This window comes from Muscardinus avellanarius (assembly GCF_963383645.1).
Source record: "Muscardinus avellanarius genome assembly, chromosome: 11".
NCBI lineage: Eukaryota > Metazoa > Chordata > Mammalia > Rodentia > Gliridae > Muscardinus > Muscardinus avellanarius.
In genome coordinates this window covers 23,075,054-23,098,449 of record NC_137797.1, presented here as the reverse complement: position 1 = coordinate 23,098,449, position 23,396 = coordinate 23,075,054, and the positions used below count along the sequence as shown (strand labels likewise).

The following is a 23,396-nucleotide window of genomic DNA, read 5'->3' as shown; positions in this document are numbered from 1 at the left end:
ACCACACCTGGCTACAACAATGATTTTTTTAAATACATAACAGTGTTAAAAAAAAAAAGACATACAACCATATTCCTGACCCATATAATGCTAAAAAGTATGTTCTCGGATAAGCCTAATTATTCCCATTTTGCCAGTAATAATAAAAATATTCAGTAACATTATATAGTTGATGGGCAACACTAATGTTTAAACCAGAGCTATATGATTCTAGCTTATTCAATAAAATCATATCAATAAATGGATTGATGAATTCTATGAAATACTGCTATATTATCAATCTCACCATTAGTAAATCTAAACTAAAATTATTTTTCCAAATGTCACCAACAATTTTCTAATATCAACTCCCAAGGCCCTTTATTAGTTTTCATTGCTTTTAGCTTCAAGATTGGGTCATTTCCCCAAAAAGTTCTCATTTAGTTTCTATTTTATTTGCCTAAATATTTTTCTACCTCTTCACTCTGTTGTTTCCATAAAGTTACTCTAATGACATAAATATAACTATTACAGAGAATCCCATGCAGTGAAAATATAATATTTAGCAACATTATTCAGGACAGAGAGAGTTATAAGCCTCTAGGTCCACAGATCCTCAAGAATACACAGTGGTACGACTGTATTAGAAACACATCAGACCTTGAGGAAGCAGTGTGTCCTATCCAGGTGTGTGTGTGTGTGTGTGTGTGTGTGTGTGTGTGTGTGTATGTATGTATGTGTGTGTATATATATATATATGTGTGTGTGTATATATATATGTGTGTGTGTATACACACATATATATACACACATACATACATACACATACACACACACACACACATATATATATATATATATATACAGGAACAATCACCCTGTAGGCTGAGACAGGTGCATGTCTGTGATCTTCAAGTTGTATAATATTTACCTTGACTATAAAAGTACTATACATAATACACTCAGGCATTTTTTTAAATCTTAATCTTTTTCCTCAGGCTCTGTATTGAAATAAACTCTAGTCCTTATAAATTCCTAAAATCAGTGTTATGCAATTGGAAAAAGACATCCCGGGGAATCATGCTGCATAATCTCTAATAAACTCTCTCATATGTCCCATGTTTGCTGTCTTTCTCATATTTCCAGAAGTGAGGCCCTGAAAGGCTCAGGTCTGAACTCCTTTCTGTTCTTCCCAAAATATCTCAAATTTCTACTTTTGTGTGCACCAAAAAAAATATCAAGTCTCTTGCCCCAAAAGCTTTCCCGTACTTCCTTTTGAAACCTCTGCCTGGTAGGCATTGTCATCTTGGAGTTTTACCGTTGCCTCAAGGCTGAAAACAAATGCCAGTTTCATTTCTGGATCTTTATTTCCATGGCTTACTGAGGTGTTGAAGAGAATGAGCCCCAATTCCTCTCTCCCGTCTCTTCTATATCCCATAGTCACCAAGTCCTGAGTTCTTTGCCTTCCTAAGTTTCTTTCCTATCCACCCCCATTCTCACCTAGGCCCAACTTCCCAGAGAAATGAAATTGTTATCTAGATGACTGTTATTCAACTAGTATATTAGTCTCCCTTTGTGCAAACATTATTTCACATGTCACTTGTGTTCAAAAATCCTTTAATGGCTCCCCACTGTCTACATAATATCCTTCATATTATTTATCCAAATATTCATAATTCTCATTAGAGTTTAATCTCTATCTATTCTATTGCCCCTTCCCCCTTTCCATATACCTCAGATATCCAATGAAAATTGCTCCAAATACCAAACAACATACAGTGTCACAAAGTTCCCTCTGCATAGAGCCTACTTTTCTTTTTGATATACTTTTATTGGTGCACTGTAATTATAAATAATAATGAGGTACAGAGTGATAATGGACATGCACACAACACGCAGTGTGTTTCCCTCTACATCTCTCCCCATTCCCTCCCCTTCCCCATACGTGGAATTGGCATTGGTATTGATAATTTCACATACATAGCATTATTTAACCTGTTACCTTAATGTCTCTACCTTTCAAAATTGGATTGCTATCTCAAATCTCTCTCATCATACACGTTAAAATGAATAATTTTCTCACAATCCTTCCTCCAAAACATCTAAACTTCTAAACAATCCATCAAAAATAAATACACTAGTACATCAGGAGTCTTCCAGTAAGAATAAGAATGACACATGCATGTGAATTTCTTTTTTCTTCATAGTCAAAGCACTTTTGTCTCTATATCTACTTTCTATTCGTTTACTTATATACATATACTCACACACACTAGGAACATTCTACCACTGACATACACCTCACGCCCTTTTTGTTTTTAATTTTCAATTAAGAGTCCCACTAGGATACTGCCTGTTGTCAACCCATGATCCTCTGTCTCAGCCTCCCGAGTACTGGGATTATAGGCATGTGCCACCATGCACAGCTTACTTCTATTCATAAAGATAAATACTTAATTCTATTTGGGGGATTACCCCATCACCCAAGCTATGATATGGAGAGATAATCCAGGTCTGACTAATCAATGTATCCATTTCTTTGATGACTATGATTTGACTCAGGAGTTAAAATGTGACTAAAGTTAGAAACCTTGCTGGATTTTGAGGAAAGAACTCTGTTCCTTTTTTCCCCAGGGAAAGATAGGAGTTGTTAAATAAATTAAAAATAACTTTGATTATGCCTGAGAAATTTACCAGTATGGAAGAAAATGGAGCTGAAATATGGGGTGGAGCAGATTCCAGAGTATGCAGTTTGAGTACTAGAGTACATATAAAAGGCTGGATTTAATTTACATGAACTAATATTTTCCTCTTTTGCTTAAATAAATTTGAAGAAATACATTAAAAATTAGCACATCATATACTGTAGGGAATTTAGAAAACTTGCCTTTGTATTTCAACATTGACCTGCTATAAGTTATAGGTGGTTGTTATCTCTTTGATGGGCATAGACAAAATTTCACTATGGAACCTAGTTGTCATCAAAGGGCCACTTTGAAATAATAAAATCTAACTCTCCTCAAGGAAATGAAAAAAAAAAATTTTTTAAAGAGGTTCAGGCTATATTTATGACCATCAGAAACTAGTGCTACAGAAAGAGAAAGTGTTTCTCAAGGTTTAAAGGTACTGATTGCAAGACAGATTATATATATATATATATATTTTACTTTGAGGCAGGAACCAGTATACAGAAAAACAGTCTAAAGCACTTCCAATGAAAGCAAATATTCACTACAAGAAAAGATAAAGACAGAAACGAAAATTGCACATCCAGGTATACTATCACATACACAGGCATATAATACAACTTTTAACTATGGTTTTTAAAATTAATTACTGAGCTATCAGACATCAGTTATCATTAACATTCTATATCATGGTTGAATTTCTTTATCCCCAAAGAGACAATTCCATATGTTTTTATTGTGTGTATGAACAAGATCTCAGATTCTAACTCAAATATATGAAAATTGTTGATTTTGCTTATTTGAATATGTACATTTATGAGTAAAGCACTTATAATTTATCACTTGTTATATAAGTAAATGCACAAAAATCATGTGTAGGTGTTTATAATAATCACTCTGAACATAAGTAAAGGACCTAGTATTTATATAATGAGCACATTCTTAGAGGTAACTATAATATTCTTCAGGAACAAACTGAAAGTTGAAAATGCCTTGCATAAAGATCTGGCTTTTGTTATATACCTTTTATTATAGCTACAACTTAACTGGGAAAGTTTTAACTAATAAGTCCATGCTTAAACTGGGAGTTAATGTAATCTCTATTGAAATACCAATGTCATTTTTCACAGAACAAAAAAAAATTACTAAAATTCATATGAAAAAACAGAACAGCCAAAGCAATTCTTAGCAATGAAAACCACACTGGAGGCATCACAATACCTGACTTTAAATTATACTAAAGAGCTATGGTAAAAGCACCATGATACTGGCACAAAAACATACACATAGGCCAGTAGGATAGAATAGAAGACACAGAAATTAATATTCACACTTATAACTGCTTCATTTTTGACAAATGTGTCGAAAGAAAACACTGGAGGAAAAACAGCCTTTTCAACAAATGTGTTGGGAAAATTGGTTATCCATTTATAGAAGAATTAAGTTAAACCCCAGTCTTTCACTCTGTACAAGTCAACTCAATATGACAATACGGATAAAAGTACACCAGAAACTGCAATTACTAGAAGAGGATATACGACCAACTCTCCAAATACAGGAACTGGTAGAGACTCCCTCAATAATACCCGCAAAGTCCAGTTAATAAAAACAAGAATTAATAAATTTCTAAACCCAGTAGATCATGAAATGTAACATCTAATTAACATAATAAACCTTATCAATAGCTTTAGTGATCAATTAAATCTTAATACATAATTGGCTAAGAGATTCAATTATATTACTTTGTTTTAGAACCAGGATGATATTAACTCTTATTAAAACAAACTATCAGACTGGCGTGATGGCGCACGCTTATAATCCAAGCATTTGGGAGGCTGAGACAGGAGGATCGGACCGTGGTTAGCTGACAGCCTCAGCTACTACTTAGTGAGACTTTGCAATTCAGTGAGTCCCTGTTTCAAAATAAAGAATAAAAAAGAGAGCTGGGGGTATAGCTCAGAGGTAGAATGTTCCTGGGTTCTATCCCCAGGACCAGAAAAAAAAAATACTAACCAAAAGTAATAAAAGCCAGAATAAAAGCATCTCACAAATAAGAAAATGCTGCAAGAAAGTAGCTAGAAAATAACATTAGAATTACCTTTAAAAAACTAACAATGAACCCACCAGCAGAGCTGTGATTCAATAACAGTGCGTGTATACTCATTCAGAACAAAGGTGGAATAAAGAAGAGAACCACCCTTAGGCAAGATTGGGAAGATGTTTTTCTCAATTTCCCATCAAGCTGTGCTCACTTTTCTAATATCTATCCATCCATCCACCCACTTACTTTATCCTTTGTACATTGACTCAATAAATGTATATTGGTTTCCTTTCACATTACAGACAACTGTACTAAAAATCTGTGATCACAAAGATGAAAGATACAAATAATACTTTTGGGGAACTGATAGTCTAGTATATTCAAGAACAAGAAACTGACAGAATTTACAACTACTAAAATTGACAAAGTTTATAATTATTATAATTATAGTAATATATTACTATGTAATCTAAGTATTGGGATTATAAGCTTGTATCACTATGCCTGACTTGTTCATTTTAAAATACATTTTCATTAAACTACTATGGATCAGGAAATATATCAGATCCCAGGGACATAAAAATAAACAGTTATTCTTCCTCATTTTTCATAACACTTTATACTATCATTAACTAAACTGTTGGGTAATATACGTTATTACCCAGTGGTTTGATTATTTGGGAATATATCTGCATTTTCTGACAAAATGTAAGCTCCTAAGAACAAGAAAAATGCCTCATTTAATTTTTAACTACCTTAAAACAGTAGTTCTATTACATAAAGGTGAGTGAATATTTGACTGCCTGAACTGAAGAATGCAGAGAAATGGATTCGCTTTTTTTTAAAAAAGAGGTTATGACATTTATTTCAATATGAAGCTTTTAAGTATATAAAATATATGCATTTAATATTTTGCAGAATATTAACACTAATTTATAGGTGAGAATATTTTCCTATTATAGCACCCTTTCCAGTGATGATATTATACAAACAACTTAAAATTCTGATAATTTATTAATTATGATAATTAATGTTACTAAAGATATGACTAGAATTTATTTTTCATCCATTAAAATATTACTTTTGCAATTACTTTTTGCAAGTCCATAGAGCAAATAATATAGGAATTACTTACCATTTATATACTTCTTTACCATGAAATCAATATTAATTAGGTAATAAGCAAAATATATCAAATTCACTTCTCTTCATCTTAATTTTAAGTCCTATTCTGATCCTATGACAAAGAAGTAATTTCATTCAACATCCTATTTCCCAGTAATATACTTTCAAACAGACACTGATTTGTTATTAAATCATATGATTGTATAGCATACAGATTAGAAATTCAGTTGAATCTCTATGTTTTGGGGTTTTTTATTTTTTCATGTGAGATATGATATCTTTCAGTTCTAGAATTTCTATTTAATTTTGGGTGTATGTATGTTGTGTGTGGTACTGGGGCTGGAACCCAGGGGCATTCTACCTCTGAGCTACACTCACAGCCTTATTTTTTCATCTTTTTTTAAATTTTTGAAACAGGGTCTCATTGAGTAGCAAAGGGCCTGCTAAGTAGCTGAGGCTGCCTACAAACCATGATCCTCTGGTCTCCACCTACCGAATTCTGAGATTATAAGCCTGCATCACCACGTCCAGCTTCCATTTAATTTTTTAATAGTTTCCATTTCTCTTATGAGATTCTCCATCTGTTCAAAGAAAAAAATGGTCTGAGCTAGGGTAAGTAAGGAGGTTACTATTTAAAGACAGGTTTGAACTTCACCTTGGAAAATGAGTAAGATTTCACAAACAGAAAAGATGAGAGAATGAAAAAGAGACTGAGCAAAGATATTGGAAAAAATGTTTATCATGTATTTACATAAATGACAAAAGAATAAGGTATATACAGACAGGAGGAGGAAGGAGAGAATAATATTGGATAAGGAAGGACAGAAACAGAATGGGAAGACCTTGATATTTTTTAAATTCAAGAAGAAAAATTTGTCCACCATATAGTAGTTAAAATAAGACTCTAATCTACTTTTTACCATAAAGTCATGGAATGCAAACTCCCGTTCAAGAAGGATCATCTGGCAGGCTCAGTGGTACACACCTGTAATCCTAGCTCCTCAGGAGGCTGATGCAGGAGGAATCCAAGTTCAACCTGGGCAACATGACAAGACATTCTCAAATTTAAAAAAACAGCTGGGGATTTAGCTCATCCTAGAGCACTTGTCTAGCATGAGCAAAGAAGGTGTTGGGATAAATACTCAATACCACCAAAAAAAAAAAATACAAAAACAAAAATAGCTCATCTGGCCCTATGGGTCAGAATAAAGGTCTGATTATAAAGGACACAGACACTGTCTTGGCACATTCTATGTGAAGACAAACTGCTAAAAACATTTTACACATTTTCACATACAGTCATATGTTGCTTAATGACAAAAATACTTTCTGATTAATTAATTGATAGGTGGATAGGTGATTCTGTTATGAGACCATAGCAGTTTAAACTATGATAATTATTACCAGAAGGTACATATAACCTTGTGGGACCACCGTTGTGTATGCAGACTGTCACTTATTGAAACACTGTTATGTGACACATGACTCTGTTAGACTCCTTGAAAACTCTTCAGGGAAGGTATTCATGATGCTCATTTTATAGAACAGAAAACTGCAACTCAGAGAAAGTAATTGACTAACCCAGGCATATAGCCAATTACGGGCAAACACAAGGACACAAACCCTGACCTGTATGACTCTAAAATAGATGCTCTTTATCCTATACCAGAAGACCAGCTCACAAACTGTATAATACACATGTAGCGTGTCAATGGCTTAAAGTTATTTTATTCTTCTATTCAATAAATATTTACTATGTGTCTATTATACTCCAGAGATCATTTTGAGCACTGAGGTGACAGCAGTGAACAATAGCAACAAAAACTTAAAGACCAATAACTTCTGTCCCCAATGAAGCCTATATTCTAATCAAAGTAATCGATAGTAAACACAATGAATAAGTAAACTATAGTATACTAGATAACAGCGGGAGCCACTAATTCGCTTAACTTTGAATGAGTACATAAAGCTATACTGAGAAACTGATGCCTGATAAATATTTGAGAGACCAAACTATACAAATATGTGGGAGAGAGAGGTCCAAACAGAAAGAACAACAGGTCCAGCACTTGAGGTAGGAAAATACCAGTGTTTTAGAGGAAGGACAATGACCCAAGAGTGGGCAAAGCAGTGTGGGTTGAGAGACGGAGGAGTGAAGACAAGGCGTCAGGAAAGGGTAAGCAGAGACAAGGACAGGTTCAGGACACGGAAGGCCTTGTGTGTCATCGTAAGAACTCTGCCTCAAAAAAGACTTGGAACCACAGGTGGGTTTTGAATAGAAAAGTGACATGATTTAATTTATATTTAACAGGACATCTTTGTCAACTCTTTTAAGAATATACCATGTGGAGCTGGGTATGCTGTCACACTACTGTGATCTCAGTTTGAGGCCAGCATATTGTAATTTAGCGAGACTATGCTCAAAAATATAGGGCTGGTTACCTCTGTAACTCAGAGGCAGAACACCCCAAGGTTCAATTCACAGAAGGTTTGTAGTGGTCAAGCAGGAAGACTGAGACTAAACAAAGGGCAACTATAATAGAACAAGAAGATGAAGGAAAAAGAATCTAACCTAGCCAGGTATGGTGGTGTACTTCTGTAATCTCAGTACTTACGGGGCTGATACAGGAGGATCAAAGGTTCAAGGACAGCCTCAGCAAGTAGTAGGATTCTCACCAACCTAGTAAAATGGTGATTCAAAAATAAAAAGAAAATAGGGCTGGGTGTGTAATTTGGAGGTAGAATGACCCAGGGCTCAATCACCATTACCACACACACACAAAAAGAAACCAACATAATACCAAAACTTCTGTCCCAGAAAAATAGAACAGCTATTCTATTATTGTAGGAACAGAAAGAGATTTGAGTGAGAAGATTATTAATTTACATTTTGACAGTTTGGATTTGAAATGACAGTGGGATGTTTGGGGTCTTGCAGGTAGTTGAAATACAGAACTAGAAAATAGTAACAAGTTGAAGATAGAAGTATAGAAATAAATAGCATTGACATGCTGCCTGAACTCAGATAGAAGTTCTCTGTATATAGAAAAAAAAATTCTTAAGGAAAAACAGAAACCCAAAGGACTCTGAGAAGAAAAGATCAGCTAAGGGAAACACAAACAGTAAGGAGAGGGGTTTCCTCACAGACAGAGAAGAGTCAAGAAGAAAAGAAGTGAATCTGGAGTCTCCCTTGACCACCCAAATCTAAGTTCAGTACCTTCCCCTTGTGTTTAATAATACTTCGCATTTCTTGTGTCATAACACTCATTGTATAGTTCCACAATTGCCTAGGTTCTTATTTATATTTACTTAAAACTATAAGTTCAGTGATAGAAAGGACCATATCAGTTTTATCAACTATTGTGCACATTGTGAGGCCTCGTACATAACTTGGTACATGGTTAGGTACATAATAAATAGCTATTTAGCATATTATTAAGTAAATATCTCATAGACATCTGATATTAAAATTTGTAACAAATTTAGAGACAGTAGAGACATTTCAACTTTCTTCCAATAAATTATATTACTTCACTGATTAAAATTTTGAGGCTATAAAAGAAAAATCATATCAACTTCCATGGTGTATAAAACTCTGTATAATACAGCTTTCTCATTTCCTCTATTTTGTCCTCAACCTAGTTCACACTGTACTACAAGCTACCCTACTGGCCTCCTTTCTGGGATTTGAACATACTAATCTCTCCTTGTCTCAGGAAAGAGTATTTTCTTCTACTCCAAAATATCATTTCCTGGTATTTTATAAATTTGGATCTTTCCCCTCTGCGCTAGTTGAGAACTGGAATGTCCCACAAAGGCCCAGGTGTTAGGGGCTTACTTTTTCGAGCTTGGGACATTATCGGGAGGTAGTAGAAGCTTTAAAAGGCAGGAAGAAGTTAGGTCATGGGGGGCATGCCCTTGGAGGGGATATGTTAAGACCCTCGTCTCTCTGTCTCTCTCTTTCACTCTCAACTACCATGAGTTTGGTACCTTCCTCTGTCACATGCTCCTGCCCTGATGGCGTATCACAGTCCCAAAGGCAACTGGGACAACTGACAATGGACTGAAACCTCCAAAGATAAAAGCAAAAACAACCCCTTCTTTAAAAATTGATTTTCTCAGGTATTTTGTCAAAGTGATGGAAAGATGACCAATACAGCCTCCTTCAGATTAGTTTATACATCACCCTTCACAGAGGCGTTTATAGCCATATGTAAACAATCATACCCCATTTCCAGTTACTCTATCTTATCACCACGTATAAATCAGAATATCTCAGTTAAATAAATACAATTCCAGGTTCATGAAGAATTGTAGAATGCCTTAAAATTAGGTTACAGACAAGAAAAGAATTTTGCAGTATGCCTTCTCATATTTGATCTATGAATACATACTTTTTATGCTTTGTCTTGTGATGTTGCTCTATCTAGAAAAGCTCATAGTTTTAGTGTTTGTGGTTGAATTTTCAAGACCTGAAAATGTCACCTGCTTGAAAAAATGGGGTAAAATTAGGGAACTTTAAAATCATTGGGCAAAGATACAGAATTTACAGATAATACTATATTCTGTCTCTCTCCTTACACTCTCCCTTCTTCCACACACACACACACACACACACACACACACACACTTTGTTGTATCTGTGTGTTGGTTATATATTTTATTAGAGGAATGGCATCAGTAGAAAGACAGTTAAACTATTATAAACATACTTGATCTTTATCTGTACCTGAAGCCTAATCAGTACTTTGCTTAACTTCCATCAAAGAAGCTAAGGATCCTACAATGTCTGGAGATTATGTGGAAATGGGGTTTTAGCCGATTGGCAGAGTATGTGCTTAGCAATGTGTGACACCCTAGGCTTCAATCCTCACAACCAAAATACATGTATATTCTGACCAAATGACCTTAACGTATGCTGCCTAGGACCACGAGGGTCATAGCACTGAGAGGGTAGAATGAATCCTTATTAACTAATCACACATAGTGAATAAGAAAGAAGACAATAAAATAAAAATGTAAGAGTAGCTGAATAAACCATCCATTCATGCTAAAAACATTTATTGAGCACTTACTACATAATATAAATAACAGATGATGATAGAAATAGATAACAAAACTTGAAAGTTGTTCCTGGGCTCACAATTTCATTCCCTATAGAGTTGTGTTTAAATGGGGAAGAACTAGAAAGCACAATGGTGGCAGGAAACAGGGCAGATTGCGAGGGAGAACACAGAACTCTAAGGAACAAGCAAGCAGCAGTGAATGTAGCCTATGAATTAGAAGGTTTGCCAAGGAAAGAATGATAACACTTTCTTTGGAATATTAGTTTATATTTCATTTGGTGCTTTAACATCATTTGCTTAATTTCAAGCACAAAATAATTATTAAAAACTTTCCCTGGTGACCAATCAAAGTTGTATGCACAGGAGAAGAAAAGGAAGGCAAATATAAAGACCAGATGATTAGATTCTTAGGTCCACAGAAGTGAAGGTATGGGATGTTCCCCAGAATCTGACTAGCTAAGAAACCGGTGTTTTAAAAGTGTTCAATATAGTGTGTTCAAAATTACTTGTGGCATAAGAATCACCAAGGGAATTAATTAAATATAATCCTTCTCTGGGTACATTGGTTCAGTAGACTGAAGTGAGAAGAACTTTTTAAAAAAACCTATTTCAACTGGTAGAGTAAGCAGGTGATAAAGGAAAGTATATTTTAATAGGAAACAATGAAAAAAAAAGATAAGATGGAAAAGTCAGTGATAATTATGATATAACCTTTTGGTGAAACATAAGTAAATATATGTGAATAATTAAATCAGACAAAATATAAAAAAGCTAGCATTTGCTTGGTTTAATCTGTGGTGTCATCGTAGGCACTCAAAATTCTTTACCTTTATCTTCACAGTAAGTCTGTAAGGTATTATTACCATTAGTCAGACAAGTGATCTAAACTCAGTTCAGTATTTATCTAAGGACAATTAGGATTCAAATACGATTCTGCTTGAGTTCAAGTTCTGTTCTCTACACTGTGATACAACTCAAAGTTACAAACATATGTTAATGAAGATATTAGAATTCTTTAATGCAGGGAGTCAGTATCTTACTTCAGATGATAATTTCTATGACAGTAAAGACACCAGGTTAGGTAATAGTGAGATTACAGATTCAAGGGCAAAAGGGAAATCTTTTTCAGGGCTAGAGTGCATATATTTCACCAACAAAGAATGCATTGTAGGAAAATATAATAACAATTTTTAAAAACCTAAGCCTGATGTTAAAACAAACCCAGTATCTTTCCTATTTACTGCTATTGACTTTGATTCTATCATAGAGAATCTCAATTCTTAAGCTGTTAGAGGCTAAATGAATTCCAATATTTTTTAGTCCTGGGCCAAACTGTCTCATGATAAAATATGTTAGAAGCATGAGAAATTTCAGCAATTTTTCCTGGGTTACCAGCTCACTATGCTGTTAGAATTAATTTGTTCTTCAAGGTGAAAAACATTTCCCTGGATACAGAGATAAGAGATTATCACCACTGACATATTCTCTTTAAGCTCAGGCTCTTGTCTAATGTCCTTTGGCATCAGGAAGCAAAATGGAATCCTTTTATAATGGCGAGCTGTCCAAGGCCTTCACTCCAAAACAGAATTAAGAATTCCCAATTGTGCACCTTGAAATAGAATTACAAATTAGGTACATTATGGCAAAGGAAGAAGATAAATGAGAAAAGTAGCTAAAAGAGGTCAAGAATTAACTTTGTCATGACACAGAAAGTAACATTAAAAGAAAGTAGAATTATTATGAAACTTTTAAGAAAACATTACAATTAGCTCCTGAGTATAAAGTATTGATTCTCAGGGAAATTCACATAATAACTGAGTTCTATAAGGCAGCTGAAATTCAAGTTAGAAATTATAAAGACTTAGGAAAGAAGAAAAATATAAAAAGAAAAAGTAGCTCATGTCTTATCTACAAATTATACAAATGATAACCTCACAAACACCACAAGAGTCAAAATTTAAAATACTTAAAGGAGTTTACGGCCTTTGGACACCTCAATAGAATGCTCATAATAGTAACATATTTTAGTGTCAAACATATTTTAAAAACATGAACATTATAATACTAGGCATCAGTGAGGTGGAAGAATCATTAAAATTAGGAAAGATAAAAACCAGGGTGTTGACTTAAGCCCTTTTTCTGTATAATTAACTAAAAAAAAAAACAAAAAAAAAACTGCTTCAAACATCATCCAAATCAATTATAAAGAAAGAATGAGAGGAAAGAATTAAAAGAATTTGAAAAGTAATAATATAAGTATGAGACATATGTTATTATATTCCAGGAACCTCCGTACCACCAAAAAAAAAAAAAAACTGGTACGGAATTCATTATTTGAAAAAAAAATAACCAATAAGAAACATTCCATCTTTGCACTCTTCTTATAGGTCTGCACCAAAATTCAGGTATCAAACAGACTTTTTAATGCCTATGCCCTGTCATATCAATTGAATAAATGTTTATAAAGCATGTGAGTGAAGAACTATGCTAAGACACACACACACACACACACACACACACACACACACACACACACAATTAATATTTGGCCTGCCATCAAGGAGCTTTTAAGCCAAGCCAAAGGAGAACACTCATGAATAATACCAAGCCAATTGTGGAATTGGACTTTGCTTTTACAACTCCATGATTTTAGCACCAAATTAAGTGTTATTTCTCAAAACTCATGAGTGTGCTCGAGGACCTCATAAGCCTGGTGTACACAAAGCTCTTTCAAGGTAAATGTTGAAATCCTGAGAGAATAAAATGATACATCTCTCTCTTTAGAAGGTTGACATGTAATTAAAAGATTTTTCAGTGGAAAATAAAGTGAAATAGAAAAGAGTATGTTGGTTGAGTGAAACTGCACAAATCCTGCAAGTGCAACCCTTTCAAACAAAAGTTTCCAGAGGCTGCTTGCTTGTGTCCAAGTTCTCCCTCAGGAGGAAAAAAAAAAAAAAGTATAAGGACTTCATCTCTCAAACTTTTTATTCCTTTTTTGGAGGAGGGGGTGGGGAGTATAATGGGGCGTGAACCCAGAAGCATTCTACCTCTCAGCTACACTCCTAATCCTTTTCCATCCTACTCCTTAGTGAGAAGGTCTCACCAAGTTACTGAGGGTCTCCCTAAACTGCCAAGGCTGGCCCTAAACTAGTAATCCTCCTGCCTCAGCCTCTCAAGTACTGGGTTTACACCATGCCTGGCTATCCCTGGAGCTTTTTATTTATTTCTTGGAGACACAAGTTTATGAGGCCATATGCTTTATCTATTTTAAGTTTAAGAAAAGTGTTTTCCTATAGCTAGTTTAATTTGCTCTAATGCTGCTTATATTATCATCAGATTTTCTGTGCATGATGTATTCACATTTAATAACTGTGCACATTGTTCACACAATTAGGAAAAACAAACATAAAACTTGGGAGGATGAATGAAGGTAACAGAAAAAGTCAGATTATTTTGCATTTCATTCAAAAACCTAAATTTCATGGGTTGATAAAGGATGTAAAGATATTTGTATTTCTCTAAAATTTATATTTTATAATATATAATTTCCTGATCCAACTAGGAAAATGGCTTTATATGCATATTATGAGTATTTCAGATTAACTTTTTAATTAAAATTATATTCAAGACAAAATATAATTTTAGCTTGAAGTTGCCTTTACATATCATGTAAAACCTTTAATTGAATACACATTAAATCATAAAAAGAACTTACTTTTAATTCATTTATATAGTAAAATACTAATATTTTTTAATAAAACCAAAAATCTCCAATTCAAAAATAGGTTCTTACATAAGATGGTTGTTCTATATTTTAGATTCCTGAATCAGAGTGCCCTCTATTGGAAGAAAAGGGCAACAAAAGCTACACTGATTTAATAGCTAAAATACTCCCAAAGTTGGTCACTTACCTAATATATAAAATAGATTTATGAAACTTAGAAATGCCATATTTTACTTTTACTTTTATCTACTTTTGGAACTACTTGTCATATTACAATGAACAAGCTGAATGTTTTACACAATCTTAAATTTTAATTGAATTCAAAGGTTCATCAGAAGGTCAAAAATATAAAGAGATAAACAAAAACGTTTTTCACATTTAAAGATACAATATAGTAATAATAATAATTTAGATTTTTGTTATACTATAGCTTGAATTTTCCTTGATGATAAACTGAAAATCTCCCTGGTAGGAAGTGAAAATTTATTTCTAAATTCTTATATTGAAATTCTACCACCCAATGTGATACTATTAGGGCTGGGGCTTTGGGAGATAATCAGATAAATAGATAATAGAATTAGTGTTCATAGAAAAAACACCAGAGATCTTGCTTTTCTTCTGTCCTCTACCATGAGAGGAAACAACAGAGAAACAGTCACCTGCAAACCAGGAAGCCGACCCTTACCAGTTACCAGCTCTGCCAGCACCTGGATCTTGGACTTCCCAGCCTCAAGGACCATGGGAAATAAGTGTTTGATCCTTCAACTACTCAATATTGTGAGACCAATGAGATTTATTCTATCTCAAAAAAAATTTCTCTAACTTTGTGGTATTGTCAAGACCTCAGTTCTGACTCCTCATTTTAGGCATGAATTCCTTCATCAAGGTCTTGGTTCCCTAGACCAGTAAGTGTGCATCTTCAAAAACCTGGGAATTGTTATTTAAAAGAACAATGCTCAGAGAGGTTCTCCAAATGATTTCCACTTAGTTGATATGGCAGCTGAGGTGTGAGTATATTTTAGAACTTTTCCAGGTAAGACCATTACTGAGACCCATAGTTTGATTTTCTCCACATAATATCCAATGTATATCTGCCACTTTGATCTTCCAAAAGTGCTGCCTTCAATGACAACTCACCCACTCAAGAGTTGATTCTCCTCTGCAATTTTAAGCTTCTGATTCGTTTTCAATCTACAGACCTGCTTTTATTCTCTGACAGTGTAGCTAAGTGCCAAAACTGCCCGTGTTTAGATTCTAGATCTAATACTAACTGGATTGGTACTAACTGTGAACTTGGGAAATCATCAGAACTCGCTGTGCCTCTGTGGAAGATTAATGCCATCTGTCTTAGAGGGCTATCGTGAGTCCTTTCTAAGTGTTAGGCATTAACATTATCACATTTTATTTTCCACTAATTTCAAAACCAATTTTCATGGTAAACTATTCTCTCCAAATTATATACTAATTCTTACCTCTATGCTTTGCTTAAACTGTTTCTTCAGGCTGGAAACTTCTCTCATTCATTTACTCGGAATCAACACAAGTTCAAAGGACATCCCCCTTCTTCTGGGAAATAGCTTAGTCTCTCATTTGAATCCTCCCTATGCCATTTGCCAGCTGAGCCATTTCCTAAATCTATAAGTCTGTTGCTCAGACTAAATCATGTGAAGCATTAATCAGAAAATCACAAGCACCTAATAAATGTCAAATCAAAGTATATATTTGTTTTACAGGTTATTCCTGTCTGTACACTGTGATTGAAAGCTCCTTAGAATAGGCACTTTGAACTCCTTGACATCAAGAACCACATTTCATTTTGCTATTATAAACCTAGAACCCAAAACATTCTAACAACCCTCTATACTGAGTCGTATAAAAGTACTCCATTAACTCTTTGGCATAATTTGAGAGGATAATTCATACAATACTCTGGAAATACATTTTATAAGTAGAAACAAGTACTTGGCAAAATGGAATGGAAACAAAGAAAGCACAGGCTATATTGAAGAGTCAGTGTAACTGGGTTAGTTTTTAAACTTTCAATAACAAGTATCTATCAGATTCATCTTCTGAAAGGCCAGGCCCAATGATGTATTTGCCTGCCTAAGATACTTTAGATTTTTCTCATTTCCTAAAATATAAATGGCAAATTCTTAGCTTGACATTCAAAATCATCCATGGCCTGACCTCACCTGTCCTTCTAATCTTCCCCTTTAATAACAATTCTATTCTTTCACATAAATAGAACAACTTGCTCTTACTCATATATTGTTTGCTTTTCCATTCTCATATAAAATGTAATATTTTATATGGCAATATTTTATATAACAGTGTTATAAAGGTTTGTCATGGGGAGCCAAGAGTAGTATAGAAAGGTAGAGGCTCAAATTTCAAGAAGATAATTCAATTTATGAGCATTAATTTCTTTTTGTCACTATCACAATAAAGTCTTCAAATTGTAAAAAAAAAAAAAAAAATGGCATTTCTCTCCAAACTATGTCATCCTCTCAGTGTCAAAAGCCTTTGCCAGAACTTCCTAAAAGGCATAAGCTTACATCATGGTCTCTAAACAGAGCAAAGGATACATGGATACTCAGAGTAAAAGAAAAAATATTGAGTAAAAGAATGATACAAAAATACAACTTCTGTTCTACACTTATTTTACCTTCCTCCCTTTGAATTTCTTGTATAGTAAATGTCTCACAGTTCACACTGTAGATATTAGTAATTTATAAAAATACTAAGGGATACTTGCTCAGATTTGTTTACTAGTGGTATATGTAGCAAGAAAGGCTTAGAAACTACTGGTCTAGAAAATTAGGATTTGGGGAAAACTTTTGAAAGTTTGAAAGTAGAGAGCAAGAAGCTACTAGTTAGAGTTATCTTTAAGGACAGATCTAAAAACTCTAACATCATGCATCATTTATGTAGGACAAATACTTTTAAGTTCTAAATAACGAGTATGTTTTAAGTTCTAAGTAACTTTAAAGAAAATGTTAAAATGCAAGTAACTGATTCGCAATTTAGAGGTGCCATATAGCTTTTTTAGGTTTTAAAATAAGAAATTGTGTTCAATTATAAATATTTCATTAGTATAAAATTTTCACCTTGTAAAACTTATAAGTATTTACTTTAATACATGTATAATTATAACTATTCCTAAAGAATTTTTCAGGAGCTAATAGCATACTTTGCAAAACACAGTACAAAGAAAAAAAAGGGAAAAAATCTGAAACAAACAAACAAACAAAAAAAAAAAAACAGGCCTAGGAGGTAAGTTTATCCAAAGAACTAGATTAGCAGATGCTAGTCAGGGAAACAGTGCCATAGCTCATTTAAATAATAAGTGAAGTAAATGTTCTCAAAAGGGACCATCACTACACTTACACTTTTTAGTTTTTATAAATAATGTTACCTACTTAAGACAGTCCATTATATAACTGACTTTTATGTAAAGTATAATATTTCTCTCATATTAAGTTCTAAATGTGAGTGAAGGGTTTAGATCATAATAACATACTTCCTTTAATCTCCCTACATACTACCAAACCTTCCTCTCTACAGGACAAAAGGTTTACATATTTTTAAACTGACTGATTCTCTAGAGTTTTTCTCACTATTGTGTTCATTTAAAAATCCACAATGCATATGAATTTCTAACTCATACTTTATATTGTGGGCTGGTAGATGAGAACCCCTGTAGTCCTCCTCTTTTGGGGCATATTATGAAAGTATGCAAGTAGAGCTTTCCACATCTCTTTCCTCCTATGATTTAAAGAGTGACTGAAGAACTATACACATATTTTGGCCATCTCTTTTTTCTTAAACAGGGGTTTGACTGAGTTTATAGAGAAAATAGGGAAGACAGACAAAAGAGAAGTTTCTTCTTTGGGAACTAATATCATTATGCACAGTAAAATTAACTAAATATAACCAAAGAAACTATAACTCTATGTGTTATGAGAGAGTCTAACAGGAGAGAGATCATCACAAACTATAAGTGATGTATAAAAGCATTTCTTCCCCTACGTGTGCAGTGAGCAGAGAATCCAAGTGAACATCAGAGAGAGATCAATAGAGACTGACATTTGAAAGTGGTGGAGCCTGATAATCTAGTGGGCCCAACTCCCGTACCACGCAGGCGTACATACAGACTGAACTGGCAAAGACAGACGCATCGTCTTCATTTCCCCCCTTACTTACTACACTCTGGCTTCCATTTTTCCCAAGTTCTTCCTCTGAAATCTTGCTCAAATTATCTAAGTAGTGGTCTGATATTGTGTGGCACAAATCTTCAAAAGAATAATCCTTTTCTTGACAGAGCTTTATTTCATCCAAGAGTTTTGATAGTTCTCCAGTCACAGTTTCACCTGTAAGAAGATAATTTTTTCAGAAGTTTCAAGAAAGACTATTGCTTAAAACTTAATGTTCAATAACAAATGTATGACTCCTATGTGATACAACTCAAAATATGTCAAACAAGTTTATGTAGTCAGAAATGGAAACTGAAATTGAATATTAACAGATAAAAGAGACTCCAATTTTGTTTGAATTTATTGTTTCTCAAAATAGAAATACATATTGAAAGTTTGTATATATGTAATACATAAAAGCATCTGGAATTTTACTTCATATAACTTCCTTTATTATAGACATTAATTTTCAATAATTTTTATTGGCATTTAATTTCACTGAAAAATTCATTCAATGATTCATTAACAAATTTCAAATGATACTGAGATCCTCTTTCATGGATTAAATAAACATAAGTAGGATAACATTTAAACAAGTAATTATATAAGTAGATTGTTAGAGTTATTATATATGGTCTAAGAAGAAACTATATAAAATAAACAAATAATATGTGTCACCTGCCCAAACATTAAAATTTTGTAGGTAACATATGAATATTCACTTTTCTTAACAGCCTCAGAAAAGTACATTTTAGCTCTAATTTATTCTGAAAAACATTTCCAGAAGTTAAATATAGATCTTATTTTTATTCTGAATTAAAAGACACTTAAGATCAGTTGACCAAAACTGAATATACATATAGAGAAGAACAAATTGGATCCTTATACATGGATCACTCCATATAGAAAAATCAAGCTTTAAATGAATTAAAAACTTAATGTAGGACCTGAAAGCATAAAACTCTCAGAAGTAAATGGAGAAAACATATCTTAAAATTGTTTTCAACAATTATTTTTTAGATATGACATTAAAGGCATGGGCATAGATAAGTGGAATTTCATCCAATTAAAAAGCTTCTGCACAGCAAAGGAAATAATCAGTAGAATATAAAGCAACCTATGGAATAGAAGATAATATTTGCAAGCAACAGATCTGACAAGGGTTAATATCTAAAGAATGTAAGGACTTCAAACAACTCATCAGCAAAATTCAAGTAATTAAAACAAGAAACGGGCTAAGAACTTGAATAGACATTTTTTTTTAAAGACATACAAATCAGCCGATAGGTATATTAAAAGGTGCTCAACATCACTAATCATCAGGGAAGCCTCAACCAAAGCCATGAGGAGTTAGCGCTTCACACCTGTTAGGATGGTTATCATCAAAAAGCTAAAAGATAACTAGTGTTGGGGAGGCTATGGGGAAAATGGATGGGGAACAAATATGGTACAGTTATTATGGTGTGGAGGATCCTAAAAAATTAAAAATAGAACTACTAGCAATCCCACTTTTAGGTATTTATCAAAGTAAATGAAATCACTAACTTGAAGAGAGGTATATGTGCCCCCAAGTTCACTGCAGCATTATTAAGAACAGCAAATATATGGAAACAACCTTTGTATCCTTTTTTGGATGAATGGACAAAGAAAAATATGGTGTGTATATGTGTGCATGTGTATGTATTTTCAATGTTGCGGTCCTCGTGTGTTATGAACACCCCCACATACACACCCAGGTCATAATATAGACAATAGACTATGGTATTCAGCCTAAAAGAAGGACATCCTGTCATTTGGGACAATATGGATAAAAATAAAGGGTATTTTTCTGAGTGAAACAGGCAGACACAGAAAGACACATACTGCATGACCGCACATGTAGAATTTTAAAACGTCTAACTCCTAAAAGCAGAAAGGAGAAAGATGGTTGCCAAGGGCTGAAGGGTGAAAATAATGGGGAGACACTAGCCAATGGGTTTACAGATTTAGTTATGGGAGAAGAAATAAATTCTGTGAATCTAACATACAGTGTGGTAAGTATAGTTAATAGTATTGTGCTACATACTTGAAATTTTTTGACATAGGTAATCTTAAATACTCTCACCACCAAAAAAACTTGTAACTACCTAAAGTGATCTGTTAGACTGCAGCAATCAGCTCACAGTGTATATGTCAAAATGTTACACTGTATGCTGTAAACATAAACAATTCTCATTTATCACATCTACCTTTATAAAGCTAGAAAAATATCTATAAAAAGAGCTATAAAATATCTGCTCCATATGAGCCAGGGACTGTTGTCTGCTTTGCTCACTGCTCCAGCTCAGTACTACCAGTGGGCCCTAACAAGTAGCAGGAACTCTATAATGTTGACGAAAAAAATGTATAAAACAATGGGGTTTAGGTTATAATTTAGAGACTTGAAATTTCCACAACTGTTAGCCTTCTCATGCAGCGACAAACTCGCACATACAAGTCCAGTGTCGTTTTCAGGGCTTTAGAAGTAGCTACTTACTTTTGGTCTTCTGGGAAGGAGACTCAACAGGAGATGAAACGTGTGTTTCTTGTGTTGTTTCTTCCTGTACATCTTCTTCAAGGACTGTTGATCTTCCCACACCTTCTAAATATTCTGTGTGTACACATTTTTAAAATTACATACTTTAATTTATTTACACTAAAATCAGTAACTTAATTTTATCCCTTACTTCTGGTGACTCATTTTCCTTTATTTCTTAATATCTTAATTTTATTCTGAGTTTTTAAAAGAATTTCAAAGATCCAAACAAACAAACAAACAAAAACTTCATGATGAGCTACTAAAGTTTTTAGTGTCTCTCTGTTTTATCTTATTTTATTTTATTTTGGTATCATCAGGGATTAAACCCAGGGTCATTCCATGTCTGAGCTACATCCAAGCACTTGTTATTCTTTATTTTGAAACAGATTCTCACTAAATTACTGAAAGTCTTAACTAAGGTGATGACGCTGGCCTTGAGCCTATGATCCTCCTTTCTCAGTCCCCCAAATACTGGGATTACAAGTATGCACCACCACATCCAGCAAAGATTTATAAATAAAAAAAGAAACCAGACACTTTGAAAGAATCTCACATTCCCCTTTCTTCTTAAAACTAATCCCCTGCTTTCCTTAAAAATAAACTTATCTAGCCGGGTGTGGTGGTGCACACTTGTAATCCCAGCATTTGGGAGGCTTTGACTGGAGGATCTTGGATCACAGTCAGCCTCGGCTACCTAGTGAGGCTCTCTGCAACTTAGTGAGACCCTGTTTCAAAATAAAGAATAAGCCGGGCGTGGTGGCGCACGCTTGTAATCCCCGCGCTTGGGAGGCGGAGACAGGAGGATCGCGCAGGTTCGAAGCTAGCCCCGCGCGCTGGCTTAGGAGACCCTGTTTCCAAATAAAAAAAAAATGCAAAAATAGGTCTGGGAGTGTAGCCCGGAGGTAGAAGGGCTTCCAGGAACCCCAGTACCACCCAAAAAAAAAAAAAAAAAAAAAACAAAATAAAGAATAAAAAATAGGGCAAGGGGTGAGGCTCAGAGGTCAAATGCCTCTGGGTTCCATCCCCAGACCTGCAAATATAATAATAATAATAATAATAATAATAATAATAATAATAATAATGCTTATTTGAGCTAGGTTTGCTGGTACATGCTTAGTGAGACTGTTTCAAAATAAAGATTAAAGATAGAGGTAGGGGTATAGCTCAGAGATAGAATGTCTCTGAGTTCAATCCTCTGTTTTGCAAAAAATCATAATAATGATAATAAGCTTATCTGTTAAAATATGCAATAGCCTTCTTAATCTGCTTAAATCTGAGATTTAAACCTCTCTGAAAAGATACTTTAAATGGATTTAATCACTAAAATATAGATGTTGATTTCAAATGAATAAAAATACTAGTCAGGTAACAAATGAATTAAAATAAGTTTAAATTATATTAGTGTAGTTTTCTTACAATATTAGCTAATTTCCATATTGTTTTATTTCCACAAAGTAATATTCATTCCCATTATTCTTGGAGTAATATCCTACACTCAGTCTATCTTTCACTTATTTTATTATGGAGGTAGAGATTGAACCCAGGGATGTTTTGAGCTATATCTTCAACCCGTTTATATATTTTTTAAATTTTGAAACAGGGTTCCTGTAAGTTGCTGAGGGCCCACTAAACTGGCGTATCTGGCCTTTAACCTGTTTCAGCCTCCCCAGTACTGGGGGTACAGGTGGGCATTAATACATAGGCTCATTTATCCTTTTTTATAAAGACATAATAATAGCAGTAATAATAATAAAAGCTAAACTTTTTACTCTTTTTGTGGTGCTGGTGATGGAACCCAGGGACTTTCTACCTCCGGGCTACACCACCAGACCTATTTTATGTTTTATTTGGAAACAGGGTCTTACTAGGTTGCTGAGAGCCTCACTAAGTAGCTGAGGCTGGCTTCGAACTTGTGCGATCCTCCTGTCTCAGCCTCCCAAGTACTGGGATTATAAGCCTGCGCCACCATGCCTGGCTTAACAGTAATAGCAAACAAAACTTAAATACTGCTTACTATGCATTCA

The 23,396-nt window shown here is 34.1% G+C and overlaps 1 protein-coding gene across 8 annotated transcripts in view; it reads right to left on the bottom strand.

The window, feature by feature from the left end:
* Positions 1-23,396, bottom strand: part of ANKS1B (ankyrin repeat and sterile alpha motif domain containing 1B) — a gene marked incomplete at both ends in the record, with an annotated part of 1,119,409 nt that overhangs the window by 876,381 nt on the left and 219,632 nt on the right. For all 8 annotated transcript variants that reach the window (XM_080705700.1, XM_080705710.1, XM_080705709.1 and 5 more), the window contains 2 exons: positions 18,826-18,992; positions 21,331-21,444. In XM_080705700.1, coding sequence (XP_080561826.1) covers positions 18,826-18,992; positions 21,331-21,444 — 281 coding nt within the window. The remainder of the gene's footprint in view (positions 1-18,825; positions 18,993-21,330; positions 21,445-23,396) is intronic.